Source organism: Anabrus simplex, chromosome 7, assembly GCF_040414725.1.
Source record: "Anabrus simplex isolate iqAnaSimp1 chromosome 7, ASM4041472v1, whole genome shotgun sequence".
In the NCBI taxonomy this organism is placed as follows: domain Eukaryota; kingdom Metazoa; phylum Arthropoda; class Insecta; order Orthoptera; family Tettigoniidae; genus Anabrus; species Anabrus simplex.
In genome coordinates, this window is record NC_090271.1 from 111,035,054 (window position 1) to 111,056,077 (window position 21,024).

A 21,024-nucleotide genomic window follows, 5' to 3' on the forward strand; every position below is an offset into this window, starting at 1 on the left:
CTCGGTTCGCCCGGAAGGACGTAGGTTCGAATCCCCGTCAGGAAGTCGTAAAATTTAAGAAACGAGATTTCCACTTCCGGAGGTGCATATGGCCCTGAGGTTCACTCAGCCTACACCAAAAATGAGCACCCATCACGTGCCGAGGTTAACAATGGTGCAAGCCCTTACCTTCCACTTTGACTTTGCTAGATAGCGTATATGTATACCATGCAGTTGTTGTATATATTAGTTTAAACATTTCTATTGTAGCTCCACAGATGAGTAAACAGGCCTACGGTTTTATATGCCTGTTTATATCATGACGACGTCCATTTTTGTATGAAAGCCGAACCACAAGGCTAATTTTTAATTTCAGAAATCCTAAACACTTTAGCTGGAATTAAAATGCTGTTTACTTGGCAATTTCATAAGGAGGAACATAATATATTATTATTAATTATCAAGTAAACAATCCTGTTTGTCGTATGCTCACAGCTACCGGGGAGTGGTTCAGAGAGACCTCTCCCAGTCATGGTGTGGATTCACGGCGGAGGATTTGTGTTTGGATCCGGCAACGCTGATATCCAGGGACCGGACTATTTGGTGGATGAAGGGGTCATAGTTGTCACTTTCAACTACCGCCTTGGAATATTAGGTGAGTACATAACTTATTATTTACTGGCAATGTAGTGCATCCAGCCGTGAAATTAGATTTATTCGACGCATAGTGCCGAGTAAGTAGGAAAAGCAACTTAGCTCATTGGAAAACAGAAAGGCGAATATGAGAAAAACGTATAATACGGAGAAACTTCGCCTTCAACATAACAGGCCTATTAGGAGTGACGTGGTAATCCATCCGAAAAGGCTGCTGCTTCAGTGGGGCAAAACTCTGGTAATTTCACAGTTGAAAAATAACATTACAAATGTTGCATGCTTGTCCGCTCGTCCACCTCTGGAAGTTTCATGAAGATTGTAGTAGGGAGGTCCAGCAGAGTTCCTAGTCAGAGAATTTATGATGTAACGTTTGTGTTTCAGGTTTCCTTTGCTTGAATGATCCTGCAGCTCCAGGTAATGTTGGTCTTAAGGATCAGGTGGCAGCACTGCGCTGGGTACAGAAGAATATTTCCAAGTTCGGCGGAGATCCTAACAATGTCACTATCTTCGGCGAGAGTGCGGGAGCAGGTTCAGTTCATTTCCATATGCTGTCTCCCATGTCTAAAGGTAACTTAAAGTTAATCAGGAGTAAAAGTATTATAGGCCTACAATATTATGTAATGCAGTGAGTTCAAATTCATCCTAGGCCCGACAGATCTTTCCGTTTTCTCTACATGTATAAAATAATTGGTGTCCTGTCAATCGCCCCCAGTGTCACTCGCTCCCAGCGTAAAATGTGCGACAATCGCTCCCAGTCCGGTCCGGCTGTTCACCTTGGAAATCGTCCCCAGAAGGGGCCGTTCTCATCAGAGTATTCCTGAGGGTTTTCCCCACCACCTCTATCTACTATTGAATTCCAGCAGTGTTCTGCAGGGGTTGTGTCCCATTTGCGGTCAGTCCCATTTGCGGTCACAGCAAAATTTGTCCCATTTGCGGCCACTTCCAGTTCGGAAGAAAAAAGGAATGCGAAGAAAGACCAGTTCGTGTCCCATTTGCGATCACTTTGAAGTTATCAGCAACCTGTTGGGATTTTCCAACGTCCATGCAGCAGGGAGACTGCTAATAATAATAATCGTATGGCCTCAGCTACCGTGTGCAGACATTTCGATTTGACGCCATCTGGCTGTCTGCTCGTCAATTTCGACGTTCCGTTTTACTCTAGGTCCGCTAGATGGCAGACAGAGTAAACCGGATCTCTCTTGGGCGTCTATGGCTGATATTTAATTAATTTTGTCGGGTAAATACCAAATGTATCACCAGAGATCTTTTACATGCCGACATCGTACGACATGGAGTGTCGAATGGACTTTTTTCCGCCCTTCAAAAATCCGACTACCTCTGCCGGGTTTGAACCCGCTATCTTGGGATCCGGAGGACGACACTCTACCACGGATCCACAGAGGCAGCTAGGGAGACTGCTAATTAGGCTAGACTCAGGGATTCTCCCAACCCGTCCCCGTAGTTCTATTCGCACGAATATAATGTGATTGATTTTACAACTTCTAACTACTTATTAATATTGAAAACATTTCCTAGCGGAAAGGGTACTACGAAATACGTGAAATGCAGCAATTTACTCAATTGTGCCGAAAGTTAAAGAGCTAAAAGGCACAAAAGGTTTCAAATCGCGAGTCTTGGATAGCTCTATCAAAATAAAGATAAAATTAAAATCTGAAAATCACTTCCACCTGGCAAGTTCGCCGTGCGGTTAGGGGCACGCAGCTGTGAGCTTATATCCGGGAGGTAGAGGGTTCGAACCTCACTGTCGGCAGCCCTGAAGATGGTTTTCCTTGGTTTCCCATTTTCACACCAGACAAATGCTGGGGCTGTACCTTAATTGAATGGGTGAAAACCATAACGGTATAAGTGACATTTTAAAAAAAAATTAGTTAAGGGCAGGATGTAACTCCAGGAGGATGTATCCTTTCACAACAAAGAGATACAAGTGATAGCGGTAATATTCTGCGCTCTATTGATGGGTGGTATAACTACAAATACCATGCTTTATATGAGTGTTGAAGGTGTTTAAATGCCTTTTTCTCTGAATGACCAAAATGCTACTTATACCGTTATGGTTTTCACCCATTCAATTAAGGCCACGACCGCTTCCTTCCAACTCCTAGGCCTTTCCTATCCCATCGTCACCATAAGACCTACTAGCAAAAAAGATAATAATAATAATAATAATAATAATAATAATAATAATAATAATAATAATGAAAACCTACAACCTGTTTTCCAGTCATTGACCGGGTCAGGGATGTAATGAATGAATCATATATAGGCTATTATTACGATGAGGTCGCCACTCCCAAAGTGATTTAGTAATGACTGATAGATGCTATGAAATGAGAATGGAGAGTGTTGCTGGAATGAAAGATGACAGGGAAAACCGGAGTACCCGGAGAAAAACCTGTCCCGCCTCCGCTTTGTCCAGCACAAATCTCACATGGAGTGACCGTGATTTGAACCACGGTATCCAGCGGTGAGAGGCCGACACGCTGCCGTCTGAGCCACGGAGGAGTAATAATAATAATAATAATAATAATAATAATAATAATAATAATAATAATAATAATAATAATCTATTAATAATACAACTCTCACTAATCCACCATAAACAAATGCCCCTCTAGTTATGTTATACAATAAAAAGGATATTCTAAATCGTAAGATTACCCCAAACTGAATTATTAAACATTTTCAATAAGAAAAATATTTTTATAAATATTGTTGGGTTGTCTAAAACATGCCAATGTACCAGTTAATGTTACTACTACTAGAACAAAAATTTCATATGAGGCTGTTTTGAAAATTGTATCTGTTTTATGTATCCCACGACAACACTAATCTCTTGTTCGCAATCTGGACACGGTATATTTAGTTGTTCGGAATCTGGACGGTTTTTGCCTTGTCCGCAATCAAGACACAACCCAAAAAGGGTCGCAATGTCGAGGAAGTAGAGTGTTACAGCAAAACATTTATTTTGAATTTGAAGAAATTTAACGGTTTAATACGCCCTGCTTTTGTCCTGCATTTCAAAAATCATTTGATTACACCCATAACCATCTGCTAACCCTAAATAAAAGGTACAAATAAGTCCTATTTAGTCTCCTTGTTCCGATATTAACGCATCGTACTCAAGCGGTAAACATAATTAATTTAATGAGTTTCAGCATCCGAATCCTAGCACGCAGCTGTCGTCAGTTATTTAAAAGGCTGTCTGCCTGTACCAGTCCTTGAGTAGGGAATTCCACATTCCCACTGATAAGAGTGATCACAAATGGGACAATGTCTCATCCGTCAAAACGAGTTTATTTTTGAATTCTACCTGAGTGACCGCAAATGAGACTGACCGCAAATGAGACGACACCTCTGCAGGCCAGGTACGGTGGTGGTGGCGATGGTGATTATTGTTTTAGGAGTAAGTACAACTAGGCACTAATCAGAGAGGAAAGGAGAAAGACAAGGGCCACGTAGGGCGTGAAAATGAAAGACTCCCTACCCCTCGCAACCTAATAATTTCCGGGTCAGAAAAGAACAAGAGTTGACCAAGGGAGGTCTGATAGGATAGATGAAAGTGAGGAGCCTGGCACGGGTAAATGAAAGCAATGCCAGGACTCAGTTAAGGGCGCCGTGGTCGCCATCCCACGCTCGCAAGTTCAGACCCCCTGGGGCCCCTACCACCGCCACCCACAGCGAGAGGCCAACTACGTACGGGCAAAGTGTTACACTGACTGTGCGTGACCATCAGTTGTGTTTAGGACGACTAACTGATTCCCATCACACTTTATCCAGGCTTTGGACTGGCTACACACAATATCTTTGTATATAGGCGTGTTTAAAATCAGCTATTGGCTTCGTCAATTACTTTGTGCTAAAATTAATCTCCGTCAGTTTTAAGCATGGACATTTACTGTATTTACATTTCCCCGTGATTCTATTTACACTATTTACATATTTACCCTTGCTAATCAACGATGAACTGCTGGATTTCATAGCAACTCTTCAAAGTTTTTGGATATGGGAAATTGTTTTCAAACAAGCGACAATATCACCGCTTTCTTCATATGTTTTTAACTGCTCTTTCCAGTCTGTCATCTAGAGCGATGTAAGCGGTCTTTCTTCGTTTACCTTCCATATTGAGCTAGGCCCTTATCAGTGCACATACAGAGCTCTCTGCTTCTTTCTTTAAACATTTGATGAGGTTTTTGATTCGAGGATTTGGTCTTCCAAGTTCGGCGTTAATTTTGTTGTGTCATCCCTCGACGGAGTTGATGGTTCGATGACGCCTGCCGTAACAACTCCAAATCTCGACTGGAACTTCTTCATTCTCCACCCATCTTTCTAGGAAATAGTCCAAAAATGCAGAAAGTTTTTCATTATCAAGTGCTCTGGAATGTATTTTTAACCAGCCATCGGAAACATCCTCACGTCGAAGAACCGCTAAAGAAGCACACATGCGGATGATCATTATCACTTTTTTGTTGTTAATATACTCACAAGCAAGTCCCAAATCTTGAACTTTTCACCAGATGCACTTTTTCATGTGGAAGTAGCATCCTTTTACTTCTACTGCTGGAAATGGCCAAAATTGCAGCCGATTCAAAATCGACCGTCACTCTTGCTGGCTTCCACTCTGGTATGGCCTCAATAAGAAGGCAAAAAGCCGAATATATGAGAGCAAATACAACTAGATATATTTTTGTTTCGTTTTTTGAGCTTCCAGTGTCTACATAAAAGGTATAAATCTGCGAAAATTGTTTACTGCGACTCTTAAAAGTTCCACCAATAAAAAAAATCTTGCTTACTTCTCAAAGCTTCTTTCCCTAGAATTCCACTAAAATTAATAAGTCGCTCGCCAATGTTGTCGTCTTTCAAAGAAAACTACTCTTATCTGTCATGGTAAGCAATTCCATTTTCAGGACGACTTCTTCAGACGATTCCGGGTCTGGTTGATTACCTTGCGATTTGGCTCTTCGTAACTTACTGTGCTGGTATTTCGGTTACGAAATCATAGCCCATGTTGTGGAGATTACCCATTTGTTCACAGTATATTTTAGAAACTGGCGTGTCCTTCTCGCATGCTCTCCTCATCGCCTGACTGAGAGCTTTTAATACTTCTAAGGCCCGGTTTCACAGTATACGCTTAAGCCTTGGATCGGGCTTAAGCGGGAGCTTAAACTCTGGACGAGTTTCACAGTGGGGAGTGCAAGTGGTAAGCCGAGGTTATCTGTGACTGGCTAAGCTGTATGAAACTGAGGTTTAAGCTAAGTATTCAGTTCAGATGGTAGAGCGCTGGCCTTCTTATAGCCCAACTTGGCAGGTTCGATCCTGTCTCAGTCCTGTGGTCAAGGTGCTCAAATTCATAGTTAGTGGGACGTAAAACCAATAACATTAACTAACTTATATTTCTGAATATATTTCGAGGCTCGTGAAATAATACAGTTTCCGTGTTCCGATATACAGTAAAAGAAACAAAAATGTCGGTCGGTCACTTGCTTTCTTGGCTTACGCTGCGTGAACAATCAACGATAGACCCCAAGTGTAAGCGTAAGAATTGTAGAGCATAGAAACCTCTACAAAAAAGTCCGCGATGGTATATACCTATTTCCAACCGTTTGCCCTCTAGAAGCGATTTTATGCTATACTCAGCGGTAAAAAATATAAGTCCTTAACGTTAAATAAATATTTCGATATTATCCTCGAATTCCTCATCGAAATAAATTGTTTGACCTCCTCCAGTATTTTATAAGAATTACAATAACCTTGTCAGGACATTATTTGCATGAATGGTTCAGAAGTTATGGCCATTTTAGACTGTAGTAGTAATACGTGTCAGCAGGACGGGCGAGTGACCTTTTTTAAACTTTATTTTTGTTAGCCTACTATTATTGGAATCACATTTTCCGTTCATTTTTCTAAATTATCTTGGCTGATAAACGATGTATAACCTACAAGTCAATCAATCATAGGCTACGGATGTAAACAAAGATGAGAATTCAATCATTGCGCATGCGCAAGCATTACCAACTTCGGAGATGTTCAGCTTAGTAAAGCTTCACATGGTCCCCCTACTGTGAAACTCGTAATGTTTAAGCCAAAGAGTAAGCCTTGCTTAAGCGGCGTGCGTGGCTTACTAAAGCTTCGGCTTAAACTCAAACTGTGAAACCGGGCCTAAGCGAACTTCATCAGGAGGTCCACATTGATGCTCGCTTGAACACAGCACTTAACGTTGGCTCTTGATTGATCCTCGGCCTCTCTTCTTTGTACAGCATCAAATTACAGTTTCATCTTCTTTTATCCTTTAAAATTGTACGAGTAACCTTGGTAGTGGGCGCACGGCTTCCTGTGACTGCTCGTTGAAACTTCCATATCAAGCACAACTAGAATGCCCTAAATAAATATGACCAGAACACTATGACACTCGGAGCGAAAATGAGAGAAAGTAAGGCTAGCAGGCAAGTGACATTTTTAGAGTGAAAGGGATAGTCCTGTGGAATTTCCCGGGGAGGGAGCCGGACAGTGAACGAGTCACACATTTTAAGCTGGGAGCGATTGTCACTGGGGGCGAATGACATATATTCAAAAGAATTACCTTGACTTCACCGTATATGCACTTCTCTGTTCTTTTTTTGTTTTTTTTACGTCGAACCAACACAGACAAGTCGTATGCCGACGTGGGATACAAAGGGTTAGGGAGAGGAAGGAAGCAACCGTTGCGTGGTTAAGGTACAGCCCCATAATTTCATGTATTAACATTTCATAAATTAGTACTCAAAACATCGAGTATGTACGTTTATTCATACACAGAAAATCCAGCTTTAACGTTGCTGAATTTGGGACATATTTGACATCATTCATCAAATACGGCCAAATAACTCGACCGCGGCGGAAGACTTAACATACCAAATGTTTCTTTGTCGCAGGTTTATTTTCTCGAGCAATAGCTCAAAGCGGAGCAGCGGTTAATCCTTGGGCAATACAAAAGAATCCTCGAGAAATGGCGTTTCGAGTGGCTGAGAAACTTGGCTATACCGGCCAACATCCTGAAGAGTTGGTGGAGTTTCTACAAGGCATTAACGACATGATTCTTGTTAAGGCTGCCAACGAACATGGCTTCAGCGAGGAGGTAAGCATTCTCTTCATCAAAGTGATGTACGTTCGGTGGGCTCCAGGTTTTCATTCCGTTATACTGCTACACTAGCTGTTGATACAGATGTTGATTCCCATACGGAATCTGAAATATTTGTCCTGAATGACTAAATTCACAATACTAATATAAATGGTCCGTTATTAGACCATTTATATTGGTATTACACTAGCTGTTGCCCGCGACTTCACTCGCGTGGATTTCGTTTTTTTTTTTTTTTTTTTTTTTTTTTTTTTTTTTTTTTTTTTTTTTTTTTTTTTTTTTTTTGCAAGTTGCTTTACGTCGCACCGACACAGATAGGTCTTATGGCGACGATGGGACAGGTAAGGTCAGGTACAGCCCCAGCATTTGCCTGGTGTGAAAATGGGAAACCACGGGAAACCATCTTCAGGGCTGCCGGCAGTGGGGTTCGACCCTGCTATCTCCCGAATACCGGATACTGGCCGCACTTACAGCTATCGAGCTCGGTGATTTCGTAATTTGATAAAAGTGATAGTTCCTTGGTATTGTACTAAAACATTATCTGAAAATCCCTAAAGTAAAAAAAATACCGAAAATTGAGTTTCATTTACCCCAGAAACTCATTACAAACCAAGTTTTTTTGGTATTGCCTTTTAAAGTAGATTTTAAATATCTATTTCTACGCCTGTAACATCTTCAGTTTTTGAGATATAAGTATCCCCATAAAACGAATTCGACCCCTTTATCACTCCTTCCCCCACCTAAGTGGATTTTCCGAAAATAAATATGTATAGGCTTATATCTTTATTTTTAATGGAGATTCCAAATACCAATTTTTACGTCTGTATGATCTTCAGTTTTTGAGATATAAGTATCCTCATAGAAAGAATTCAACTCAATTTTTCACTTCTTTTCACTCCCGATAAATGGCTTTTCCGAAAACAAAAACTACATGTTCCTGTATATTAAAGGACTTTCCAAACACCAATTTCCACGTCTGGTACATGTCAAGTTTTTTGAGATATTCTGAGATGTTTTAAAAATTGGATTTTCTGAAAACAAAACAAAAAAATACGTGTGTCTTTATTTTTAAAGCAGGTTCCAAAAATCAATTTTTCACGTCTGTAACACCTTCTGTTTTTGAGACAGTTTATAAGTATCCATTTCAACTCCCTCTTCACTTATTTTCACCCCCCCCCCAACCCGCACCAAGTCGATTTTCCGAAAAAATAATTATATGTTTCCTTATTCTTAAAGGAAATCCCTAATACCAATTTCAACGTCTGTAACGTGTTTATAAGATATACTGTAGATATACTAATTTTAAACATTCACCCTATGTTTCAATTATTTTCACCCCTTAGGTGGAGTTTTCGAAAATAAAAACTGCGTATTTCTTATTATTTTTAAAAGAGATGAATTATTATCGATGTTCACATCTGTAACATTTTCAGTTTTTGAAATATAAGTATCCTCATAAAAAGAATTCAACCTCTTTCTCGATCTTTTTCAGCCCCTTAAATTGACTTCTTTAATTTTTTAAGGAGATTCAAAATACACATTTTCATGTCCATAACGTGTTAAGTTTTATACTCATTTTAAATATTAACCCCATTTTCACTTTTGTTTTTACAAGTAGTTTACGTCGCACCGACACAGATAGGTTTTATGGCGACAATGGGGCAGGAAAAGACTAGGAGTGGGGAGGAAGCGGTCGTGGCCTTAATTAAGGCCTGGTGTGAAAATGGGAAACCACGGAAATCAATCTTCAGGGCTGCCGACAGTGGGGTTCGAACCCACTATCTCCCGAATACTGGATACTGGCCGCACTTAAGCGACTGCAGCTATCGAGCTCAGTTTCACTTCTTTTAACCTCACCCCCACCCTTAAATGGATTTTCCGAAAACAAAAATGCGTGTTTCATTAGTTTTAAAGGAGATTCCAAATACCAGTTTTTACGTCTGTAACATGTTAAGTTTCTGAGATATACTAATTTTAAAAAATCACCTTTTTTCCACTTATTTTCATCCCCGTAAGTAAATTTTTTGAAAACAGAAAAATATGAGTTTCTTTGTTTTTTAAAGGAGATTCCAAATGCCAATTTTTTCACATCTTTAAGTTGTGAAGTTTTGAGATATTAATACACTCATTTTAAAAAATCACCCCCGTTTTCACCCCCAACTACGGAATATAAAAAATTCCTCCCTTAGTGAGGACCTACACTGTAATATACGTGTACCCTCAAAATTTAATTTCTTTATGTCCAGTAGTTTTGGCTCGGCGATGATGAGTCAGTCAGTCAGTCAGTCAGTCAGTAGATGTTATTTTATATATATATATATACTGCCTGTTACCGCTGCTTTGCTCGTGTGGATTTAGTAATTTGTTAAAATTTGTTCCTCGGTATTGTACTGAAACATTATCTGAAAATCTCTAACGTATAAACACTCACCGAAAAATTCCATTTCATTTACCCGATAAACTCTTTGTAAACCACGTTTGTGGTATTGCCATTTGGGGGCTAAGATAACCATGCGACATGGAACTGTAAATGTGAGAAACATTCATCTCTCAAGTCTAACGAAAAAAAACGAAACCAACGTGTTTCTTTATTTTTAAAAGAGATTCCAAATACCTATTTCCACGTCTGATACATTTGCAGTTTTTGAAATATAAGTATCCCCATAAAAAAGAATTCAACCCAATTATCAGTCCTTCCCCCACCCCCATCTAAGTAGACTTTTCCGAAAATAAAAAATACATATTTATTTTTAATGGAGATTCCAAATACCGATTTTCACGTCTGTAACATATTCAGTTTTTGAGATAAAAGTACCCTCACAAAAAAATTCAACTCTTTTTTTCACTTCTTTCAGCCGGCCCCGTGGTGTAGGGGTTGCATGCTTGCCTCTTACCCGGAGGCCCCAGGTTCGATTCCCGGCCAGGTCAGGGAATTTTACCTGGACCTAAGGACTGGTTCGAGGTCCACTCAGCCTACGTGACTAGAACTGAGGAGCTATCTGACGGTGAGATAGCGGCCCGGTCTAGAATGCCAAGAATAACGGCCGAGAGTATTCATCGTGCTGACCACATGACACCTCGTAATCTGCAGGCCTTCAGGCTGAGCAGGAAGGGATGTAGTGCCATGGGGTTTGGGTTTTCACTTCTTTCACTCCCGTTAAGTGCCTTTTGCGAAGAAAAAAAACATGTTCCTGTATTTTGAAAGGGCTTTCCAAACACCAAGTTTCACGTGTGTAACATGCTAAGTTTTTGACATATACTGTACATATACCGGTACTCCTTTTAAAAATTGTCCCGATTTTTCAATTATTTTCACCCTTAAGTGGATTTTCCGAAAACAAAAAATGCAGGTTCCTTTAATATTAAAGAATATTCCAAATACCAGTTTTCACGCCTGCAACATCTTCAGTTTTTAAGATGTTTGTATCTTCATAAAAATAATTCAACCTTTTCTAACGACTTTCCACCCCTCTCCCCCTTAAGTGGACTTTCCGAAAACAATAAATACGCGTTTCTTTATTTTTAAAGGAGATTCAAAATACTGTCACGTCTATTTCGTCAGTTTCTGATTAATAAGTATCCTTATAAACAGAATTCGACTCCTCCTTTACTTATTTTCACCCTCCCCTCTTTAAGACAATTGTCCGAAAACAATAAGTACGTGTTCCTTTATTTTTAAGGAGATTCAAAATACCAATTTTCACGTCTGTAACATCTTTAGTTTTTTAGATATAAGTATCATCATACACATAATTCAACTAATTTTTCAATTCATTCAACCCCCTTAAGTGGGTTTTACAAAAAGAAAAGAATACGTGTTCCTTTACTTTGAAAGAAGATTCCAAATACAAATCTTCATGTCTGGAAGATCTTCATGTTTTGAAATATAAGTATCCTAATTAAAATAATTCAACTCCTTTTTCATCCCCCCACTCCCGTTAAGTTGATCTCCCCGAAATGTGCGTTTCTTTATTTATAAGCTTGCAAGTGCCAATTATCTTGACTGTAACATCTTCAGTTTATGAGATACAGTACATGTATCCTCATAAAAAGAATTCAACTCCTTTTTTCACCCCCATCCCCTAGTTGACTTTCCCCCCAAAATGCGTGTTTCTTTATATGTAAAGGAGATTCCAAATACCAATATTCATGTCTGTAATATCTTTAGTTTTTTTAGATATAAGTATCTTCATCAAATAATTCAACTAATTTTTCATTTCGTTCACACCCCTCCCCCTTTAAGGAATTTTCCGAAAACAAAGAAATACGAATTTCTTTTTTAAAAGAGACTCCAAATATCAGTTTTCACTTGTTTAACATCTTCAGTTCTTCAGTTATCACTATCGTAATAGAAGGATTTCAACCCTCTTTCCAGACCTTTCCGAAAACAATAAATGGGTGTTTCTTTATTTTTAAAGGAGATTCAAAATACCAACTTTCGTGTCTGTAACATCTTCAGTTTCTGAGACATAAGTATCCTCAAACACAGAATTCAACTACTTCTTTTCTTATCCCCCACCCCCCACCTTAAGTCAATTTTTCTGAAAACCAAAAATACGTGTTCCTTTATTTTTTAAGAAGATACAAAATACCAATTCCCAAGTTTTTCCAGAAACAAAAAATGCACTTTTCTTTATTTTTAAGAGATTGAAAATACCAATTCTCACGTCTGTAACATGTTACATTTATGAGATGTTCTGTAGATATTCTCATTTTAAAAATTCACCCCCTTTTTCAGTTCCCCTTAAGTAGATTATCCAAAAGTAAATTATCTATGCCTTTAATTTTACAGACTATTCGAAAACTAATTTTCACGTCTGTAACAATTTACGATTCGGAGATATACTGCAGATATTATCTGTTTAAAAATTCACCCCCTTTGTCACTTCTGTTCATCCCCCATTAAGTGGATTATTGAAAAAAATACGTGTTTCTTTATTTTTAAAGTATATTCCAAATACCAATTTTCACATCTGTAACATCTTCAGTTTTGAGGTATATGTATCCATATAAAAGGCATTCAAACATTTTTTCACCTTTTCTTGTCCCAGTTAAGGGGATTTTTCGAAAACAAACAAACAAACAAACAAACAAACAAACAAACAAACATGTTTCTTTATTTTTAAAGGAGATTATAAATACCAATTTTTATGTCTGTAAACCTTCAAGTGTTTGAAATATAGATATACTCATTTTTAACATTCACCCCCCCTTTTCACCCCTTAGCGATGGAATATCCAAAAATCCTTCCTTAGTGAGCTCCTACACTAATATAAAGGCCCCTGTTCAGCAAAAGAGATGAGGCCGCTTGGGCGAGGTATTGGTCCTCCTCCTCACTTTAATCCTAGACCAAATGTCTCATGCTGCAGGACACTGCCCTTGAGGCGGTAAAGGTGGGATCCCTCGCTGAGTCCGGGGAAAATCCGACCCTGGAGGATAATAAATAAATAAATAAATAAATAAATAAATAAATAAATAAATAAATAAATAAATAAATAAATAAATAAATAAATAAATATTAATTTTAAAAATTGCTCTGCAATTTCTGCTGTATGTTAAAACTCATTGATTCCTTCTACAACTACAGTAATAAAATGGGTTCATACGAGGGGCGTTATTTTCGCAAGTATGGTTTCCATATATTTCCGGAGTAGCGCTGCGGATACGATGTTAAGCATGCGCAATGTTTTCCTTCTAGTGTTGACAGCTAAAAGTATGCAAAGTGACATTGACAGAGTGTGGCCATCTTGTAGCGGATGTTTAAAAGGTTCGAGACAGAGAGCAACCCGTTGACTTTGAGATACGGTCCGTGATTTCAATGCAAGGATCATTAAACCAGCTAACATTCATCAGGAAGTGTGTGAGGTGTGTGGAGAAAGTGCAATGACGGATGAAATGGTGAGAAAAATGAAAGTCCTCAACATGTGTGTGACGTCCCGATTTTCTATTTGTCGTCGTAGCTGGATTGGTGTGCGCGGTTGAAGCAAACTTTCGTGAGGACAGACGGTGCATAATTTCGTCTCTCTCTCTCTTTCTCTCTCTCTGTTTTGGGAGGCTTTCATCACAGGTGGCGTAATTCTATGACGAAGGCATGCAAAAATTGTTGTGACAAGTGCTTTAGCAATGGTGGCGACTATGTGAAGTAGTAGTTTTATTGTGTATAAAATCCAAAGAAAATCTTTTCAAAATAATGTCTTCCTTTGAAAAAAAGTCGATACTTATATAAAAACTAACCTCGTACTATAAATATGTAGGAATGTACAAAAGATTTCTCGAAGTTTTGCTAACGTCAACTGGTTCTCTTTACCGTGAGACAATCCAGTTATTGTCATTATTTCGCTCTATTAAATGCCCACTTCCATGAAAAGGTCTTCAGAAACATTTCCCTAATTTACAAATATATGTTTTAAATAACCTAGCACAACGCTTTATATTTTTGAATGGCTGTTAACACATGATTTGTATTATATTTTTCAGGAAAAAGACGGACTTATTGCCTTAGCTTTCACTCCAGCACTGGAAGTTGAGGCTGAAGGCGTGGAGAGATTCCTCCCTGCCAGTCCTTTGGAACTGCTTGAAGAGGGCCGTTACCACAATGTGCCCTACATGACGGGTATGACAGAGAAGGAGGGCATCCTCGTCTTCATGTGTGAGTATCCACTCAACAGATAATGAGGGAATTCAAGACCATCACTACTTTCAATAAAGTCAGAGCAATAAAATTAATATTCCTGATCATAGAATACAGATATTCTTCTTCTTATACTTTCTGTTCCTTTTCCAATTTAATTGGCGTCACCACTTGTATGTTAAGGATGCCTATCCTGACGCCATCCCCAAGCGGAGTAATGTATTCACTATTACGTGTTCTCGCGGTGGTTGGCAGTGTGTTGTGTTGTATGCAAATAAGAAAGTGTATTAAGATGAAAAGCTCCCAGTCCCCGAGTCAGAAGAATTAACCAGACGATACTAGAATCTAGAGATGGGCACCATCGACTGATAACTATCGAACTAGTCGATAGTTTAAACTATCGTAACAGCCAGCTACTTTAAAAAACAAGTCGACTGAATTCAGTCGCACTCCCGTCGCAGCGACGCGGAAGCGAATGGAACTATCGGTTTATGGTCATTTCGGATATGTAATATATATGTTAACTTTATAGGTACCTATTTGATATGGCGATGTTCTCTTGTCATTTATGTGTTTTTTTGTTTCGTTGTATATTTGTTTGTATTAAATTACGTCATTCATACATAATGAATAACTACAATAATAATATAGAAAATACAGCAGTAGTGTAGTAGTGTGTTTAGATATTCTCATATAATTATATCCTGATAGTATACTACCGCAACAAGTTTTACATATTATTGTTAGCATTGTTGAGAAATAGAATTCCATTGCCGTCTTTCTACATTTCACTGTCCAGTTAGCACCAAGAAAGGCCATTCGTATGATGCTGGTTCATGTTAAGGGGATCTCTCTATTTATTAGCCCCGTGTACGAACGGGTACGTAAATCGGATTTTAACCTGCGCAACTGTGAGTTCCTCGATAGTGTGATTATATAAGTCCGGGATTAGGGTATGCGCCCAAGGTACAGTACTATTGTAGCATTTGCCAGGAATGAATGTACAAAACCACATGGAAAACTACATTAAGGATACGGTATCCGCTGTCAATGAATGGAATACGAACCTGCGATCTCCGGGTGGTGTAGCTTCTTATTCCTAATGTAGAGCGGAGTGGACTTCTCGGCTGCGAATACATTTGAATAAATTTGTAAGTCACTCAATATAACATTAATTTTGTTCTAATGGGTGTCTATACAAGCGATTTCTAATTATTGGTAAAATGCGTTAAAATAAGTCGAATTCGTAAAAGTACGACTCTCCACTTTTGATACGGAGAGTTTCGACTGGAAACATTGAAATGTTTTTCAGGGAACGACTACTTGCGTTATATGAAAACTTTCATTCGACTGAAATCATTTGACTACTCAGTCTTCTCGACAGGAAGTAATTAATACTTTCGTTCGACTGAAAACATTCGACTATTCAGTCGATAGTTCGAAGGGACTATCGCCCGATTAGTCGATAGTAGTTTTCAGTCGATAGTGTCCATCTCTACTAGAATCTCCAACCCGACAAGCAATCGAACCTAGGGCTCTTTGAACTGGAGGACACTACGCTTACATTCAGTATAGATACTGGTACTGCAGAACTTTGGAATATTGTACCATCGACTGGTGTTAAGTAAAGATAAATGCTTCACCTTCTTCATTGCAGTATGTTTTTAATGTAGGGTAAATTCGCATTGGAAGTTACAAATATCACGGATTCTCATTTGACAGTTGAAGATCATGCGTACTTTCAGTGTGTGATTTTTGGTACTATTCTATAAGATCTAAGAAGAATTTAAGTACACTAGTATTTCAATACAAACCGTATAGTATAAAGAAACCATTTCACTCATTAACTTCAACTGCAAAGGTAAAAGAGCATTAAATAACCCTATTTTCGAGTATGCACTTCGGTCAACAAAGGCAGACATTTCAACTCACAGCCATCTGCTCTAATCTGACGATCATCATGCTGGTACGCAAATCGTCAAGGAATACACTGACGACATCTGCGGAAAGGTATGTCCGAGCCAAGATAATGGAATTCTATGCAATTTATGTAACAAATGGCAACACGCACCTTGCACGAAACTTATAAAAGGGGAACTTGCGCAGGTACACCGGAAAGACTCCAAACTAATACGGTTATGTGAAACCTGTAAACCATGGCTAAAGAGTTCTTCCAAGGAGAAGATTAATTATGGAAAACTCTTTGAAATGATGGATAAGGTCTTGGATTGTTTGGAGAACAAATTTGAAGGAAAGGTTAGAGAATAAATTGTGAATGCTTTACCGATAGAACTGGATACATTTCTGCCAGGTCCAATAGCGACAAAGCGGAAGGCACCGCAACCCCACGCACCTGAGACTGTGGCAACTATCCAACAAGCTAGTATACAACGGACAGCTGAGACATCTCAAATATCAAAGCAAAAAGAAGAACAACGTTCAATCGGAAAAACGCTAAATCCAAGTCTGAATGCAACAGCGCAGAACATAGACGATCAGAACAAGGATAATGCAGGTATAAAAGACGCAAACATATTGACTGATGCCGTAACAACTTTTAACGGTCAGCAAATAGGAGACGAGGGCACCTGGGAGAAGGCTGGAAGACGGAAGCCCAGGAAAAGTAACATCTCTGTAATAGGCACGAAAGTAGCATAAGGAAACACGCTTAAAGCGAGTGTCCAAAATGCATGGCTTTATGTGAGACGTTTATACCATTCTACGGATAAGGAAGAACTGGTAACGTTTCTTAAAGAGAGCAGCACTGAAGCAGGTAGAATTGTGTGTGACGAATTACCAACACGGAGCAATAGTCATTTAAGATAGGAATACCCTTAGAGATGTTGGATATCGTTAAACAACCACAGTACTGGACGAAAGTAATACTAGTCAGGCGGTACACACATCCTTTTCGGAGGACAACAGAAGGAGCACGATTGCATCACTAAGAACATCAGCAGACTGACCAAAAGAGAGACGAGAATGTACCACCTTAACTGAAGCTTCGATGCATAACATGGAATATACAAGGGATGAAGAATGCGAATAATTCATTAAGTCAGGATAGACTAAAGACATACGATATCGTGATATTGCTAGAAACGTTCTTAACAGAAGAATGGACTCCACCAGACCATTATGCGGCACATGTGTTGGCGACGCAAGGATTATTGGGGCGCCCAAAGGGAGGAATATCGTGCCTTATAAGCCTAAACATATCACCCTTCGAACTGGCTTATAAAACAGACAATGTATTAGTTGTTAAAACTGCTCAATGCACCATAATGGGAGTCTACCTTCCACCAGACACCCACGACAGGACTATTATAGAGTGCAGCACTGCCTTCCTTAATATAAACAAGAATGAGCCTCTCATACTAGCCGGTGATATGAACTGCAGGATAGATCGTGAGTTCACAAGACGAAACTCGTACTGGATTTTCTGGAAGTAGAGGGTTTATCCCTTCTCAATGATCCAGACAAACACACATACTTCTCACATAATGGGAGCAGTACAATAGATCTTGTCTTTTCAAACATGAAGGGACTTCATGAAACAGATAGTACTTCAAGATGTAATTATTAGAAAGCACTTACCAGTCGAGACCACTTTCATCACGGACGTAAGAAGCAATGTAGACAACAAGAGACAAATCCAAGGACGATTAATAGTGACCGTCTAGTAGAGGAAGTAGCAAAAGCACCGGATCTACTAAACATGATACGACATGGAGATTTGAACGAAGTAATACGTACAATCGAAAACTCGTTAGAAAATTCAAAGGAATTGGCAAGATCACATAAACGCCCAGCTAAAGCATGGTTTAATGCTACTTGCTATGAGGCAAGAAGAAGTGCCATTGATGCTCTTCATGCAGTGACTCGTACAAACACTGACACAAACGTACAGAATTATTCGACATTAAGGAGATTTTACAAGAAGATAGTTAAGGAAGCAAAGGAAGTGTATCAGCGTCAAATGGAAATCCAATTGGTAGAAAAGGCAGAAGAAAACCCATATAAGGCTCTGCAACCGAGGCAACCGAAATTTCCTAGGCACATGGCAATGGAAACATGGACATCACATTTTGGCAAGGTATTGCAAGCAAGGATCTCCCGATCGATTAAGAGAAATACTAATGAAACAGACTTAAATATCAATTTGTTCACAGAGGACCAGGTAGAAGGGACCATTCTGCAGAGTAAAGATGGAAAGCCTTGTGGTCCAGGTAACATCTTCAATGAATATCTTAAACAAATCTTAACAGTCTTCAAAGCGGTTTGGACAGCCACCATGAATCTATGCCTCATAGAGGAACCATCCCTGACAGAAGGAGGTACGCCACTCTAAAAATATTTTAGAAGGGGAAAGGAAATAATGGAGACTCCGATGCTTATCGGGGTATCGCTTTAGAATGCATTCCGTTCAAGATACTGACAAAGCTTATCAAAAATAGATTGACCGACCTCGTGGACTGTAAAATACCTAAAGAGCAATTTGGGTTTCGCAAGGGAAGATCTACTCTACAAGCAGTTAAGTGTCTACAAGATGACATACAGGAAACGACGAGAAACACGAAAGGAAAATTACATGTAACTTTCGTAGACTTTTTAAAGGCCTTTGACTCAATCAATAGAATATTACTGTAGGAAAGACTGGATCAAGTCTTCGAAAGTGGTACATCTTTCTTAGTTCTGATACGAAACATACTCGCAGAAAACTACGTACAGATTGATGACAATCTGACAAAATCTATCCCAATAGAGCAAACGACAGAAGTGCTTCAGGGGCCCATTGAGTCCGTTCCTGTTTAACATAGCGACCGTGGACGCAATTACAACAGTAAATTCCAGTAATGTAAAAATATATGTTTACGGGGATGACATGGCGATTGCGTCATCCTCTCATGCATATCTGCAAGCAGCCCTCAATAGATTAGTGGAATGGGCTGGCAGAAATAACCTACAGCTGAATGCAAATAAGACAGTAGTTATGACATTCAGACGAAGGGGGAAAATTGCATCACCTGACACAATTTATTATAAGAACGAAAGATTAACGACGGTCGGATCCTTTAAATACCTGGGAATGATGCTACAGACTACAGGAACCACATTCACACTTCACATCAAGGACAAGGTCGAAACTGCGATAATAGCAATGCACGACATCTTACACATAAGGAAACACTCAGTGGATACAGTGATAAAGCTATTCAGAGTGAAGATCTCGCCTATTGTGAGCTACGGATTACATCTAGTATGGGACCATCTTTCTAAGAACAATATTCTGGAATTGGAAAAGATCAAGGCAATTTATCTAAAAAGAGTACTCAGCATATCTAAATTTACCCCTCACGGTTGGTATATGAGCTGGTGAGAGAAAGATTATTTATAGAGGATCTTCGAGAATGGATGCTATTACATTCTATACCTGTGTATCAGAGTGCGTTAAAAGAACTACACGACAAGAAGAAAGAAATATTGGAGCACGTTTTACACCACGGATGCTATGATAACTCAAGACTAGCAACGTCCAAATTACGACCTGCGACATATAATGACGCGATTTGCTGTGCATGGATTCCATCACAAAATATGCGACAAGACATCACGGCCCTACTAACGACTGTACTTGCAATTTGTGCAAGAAACAATGCGATCGGTACCATCTTCGGGAGTGTACGGAGAGAACAACGTAATTGACCTCATTTTGTAGTGAATGAGCAATGTACGATATTGTATTTATTTTTGGGCCATTGGCTGCATTATGTTATTAAATATCACGGGTTACCTGGCCGAGTTGGTGTGGGCGTGCTCGATTCACCCAGAAGGTCGTGAGTTCGAGTCCCCGTCAGGAAGCCGAAAAATTTCAGAAACTAGATTTCCACTTTCGGAGGTACATATCCCTGAGTTTCACTTAGCCTACACAAAAAATGAGGACCAGGTTAATTCCTGGGGGGAAAAGCGGCCGGGCGTAGTGCTTACCACTCTACACCACCTAGTCCCGAGGTTACGGATAGTGGAAGCCTTTACCTTCCACCCTTCCAAGGGCCTTCGTGGCCTGTACGGGCATGACTTTGCTCTGCTTAGTCTATAAGTTACAAATATTCGTGGTATGCTGACATAACTTAATGTTGAAGAAACGGAGAAGCTGACTGTTTCAAGTTGTCCCTCAGGTTGTATAGAATCAATGAATTTAAAGAGAACATCTGACCGAGCTAGCTGGCAGTGCGATTATGGACACGCCTCTGTGAGCTTTCATTCGGGAGATAGTGGGTTCGAATCCCTCTGTCGGCAGCCCTGAAAATGTTTTCCCGTGGTTTCCCCACTTTAATGCCAGTCAAATGCTGCAGCTGCACCGTAATTAAAGCCACGGATGCTTCCTTCCCACTCCTAGCTCTATGCTGTCCCATCGTCGCCATGAGACCTATCTGTGTCGGTGCGACGTAAAGCCAATAAGAAAAAATAAGATATGAATGAAAGGCGGTAACTAGTTGAAAGCACTAGAGGTGGAGAAGGCTGATACGAAACGAAACTAAAGAAACGAACGAACCGGTGAGGCAACAGTCATTAAGATCCTTGGCCTGCCAAAATGACTACTGCCCAACTGGATGGTCTGTAT

At 39.5% G+C, this 21,024-nt stretch overlaps 1 protein-coding gene across 1 annotated transcript in view; it reads left to right on the forward strand.

Moving 5' to 3' along the window:
* Positions 1-21,024, forward strand: part of LOC137501520 (juvenile hormone esterase-like) — a 124,758-nt gene that overhangs the window by 53,248 nt on the left and 50,486 nt on the right. Inside the window, exons 4-7 of the mRNA XM_068228606.1 lie at positions 475-634; positions 1,015-1,200; positions 7,563-7,765; positions 14,246-14,417. Of these exons, the coding sequence (XP_068084707.1) occupies positions 475-634; positions 1,015-1,200; positions 7,563-7,765; positions 14,246-14,417 (721 nt within the window). The remainder of the gene's footprint in view (positions 1-474; positions 635-1,014; positions 1,201-7,562; positions 7,766-14,245; positions 14,418-21,024) is intronic.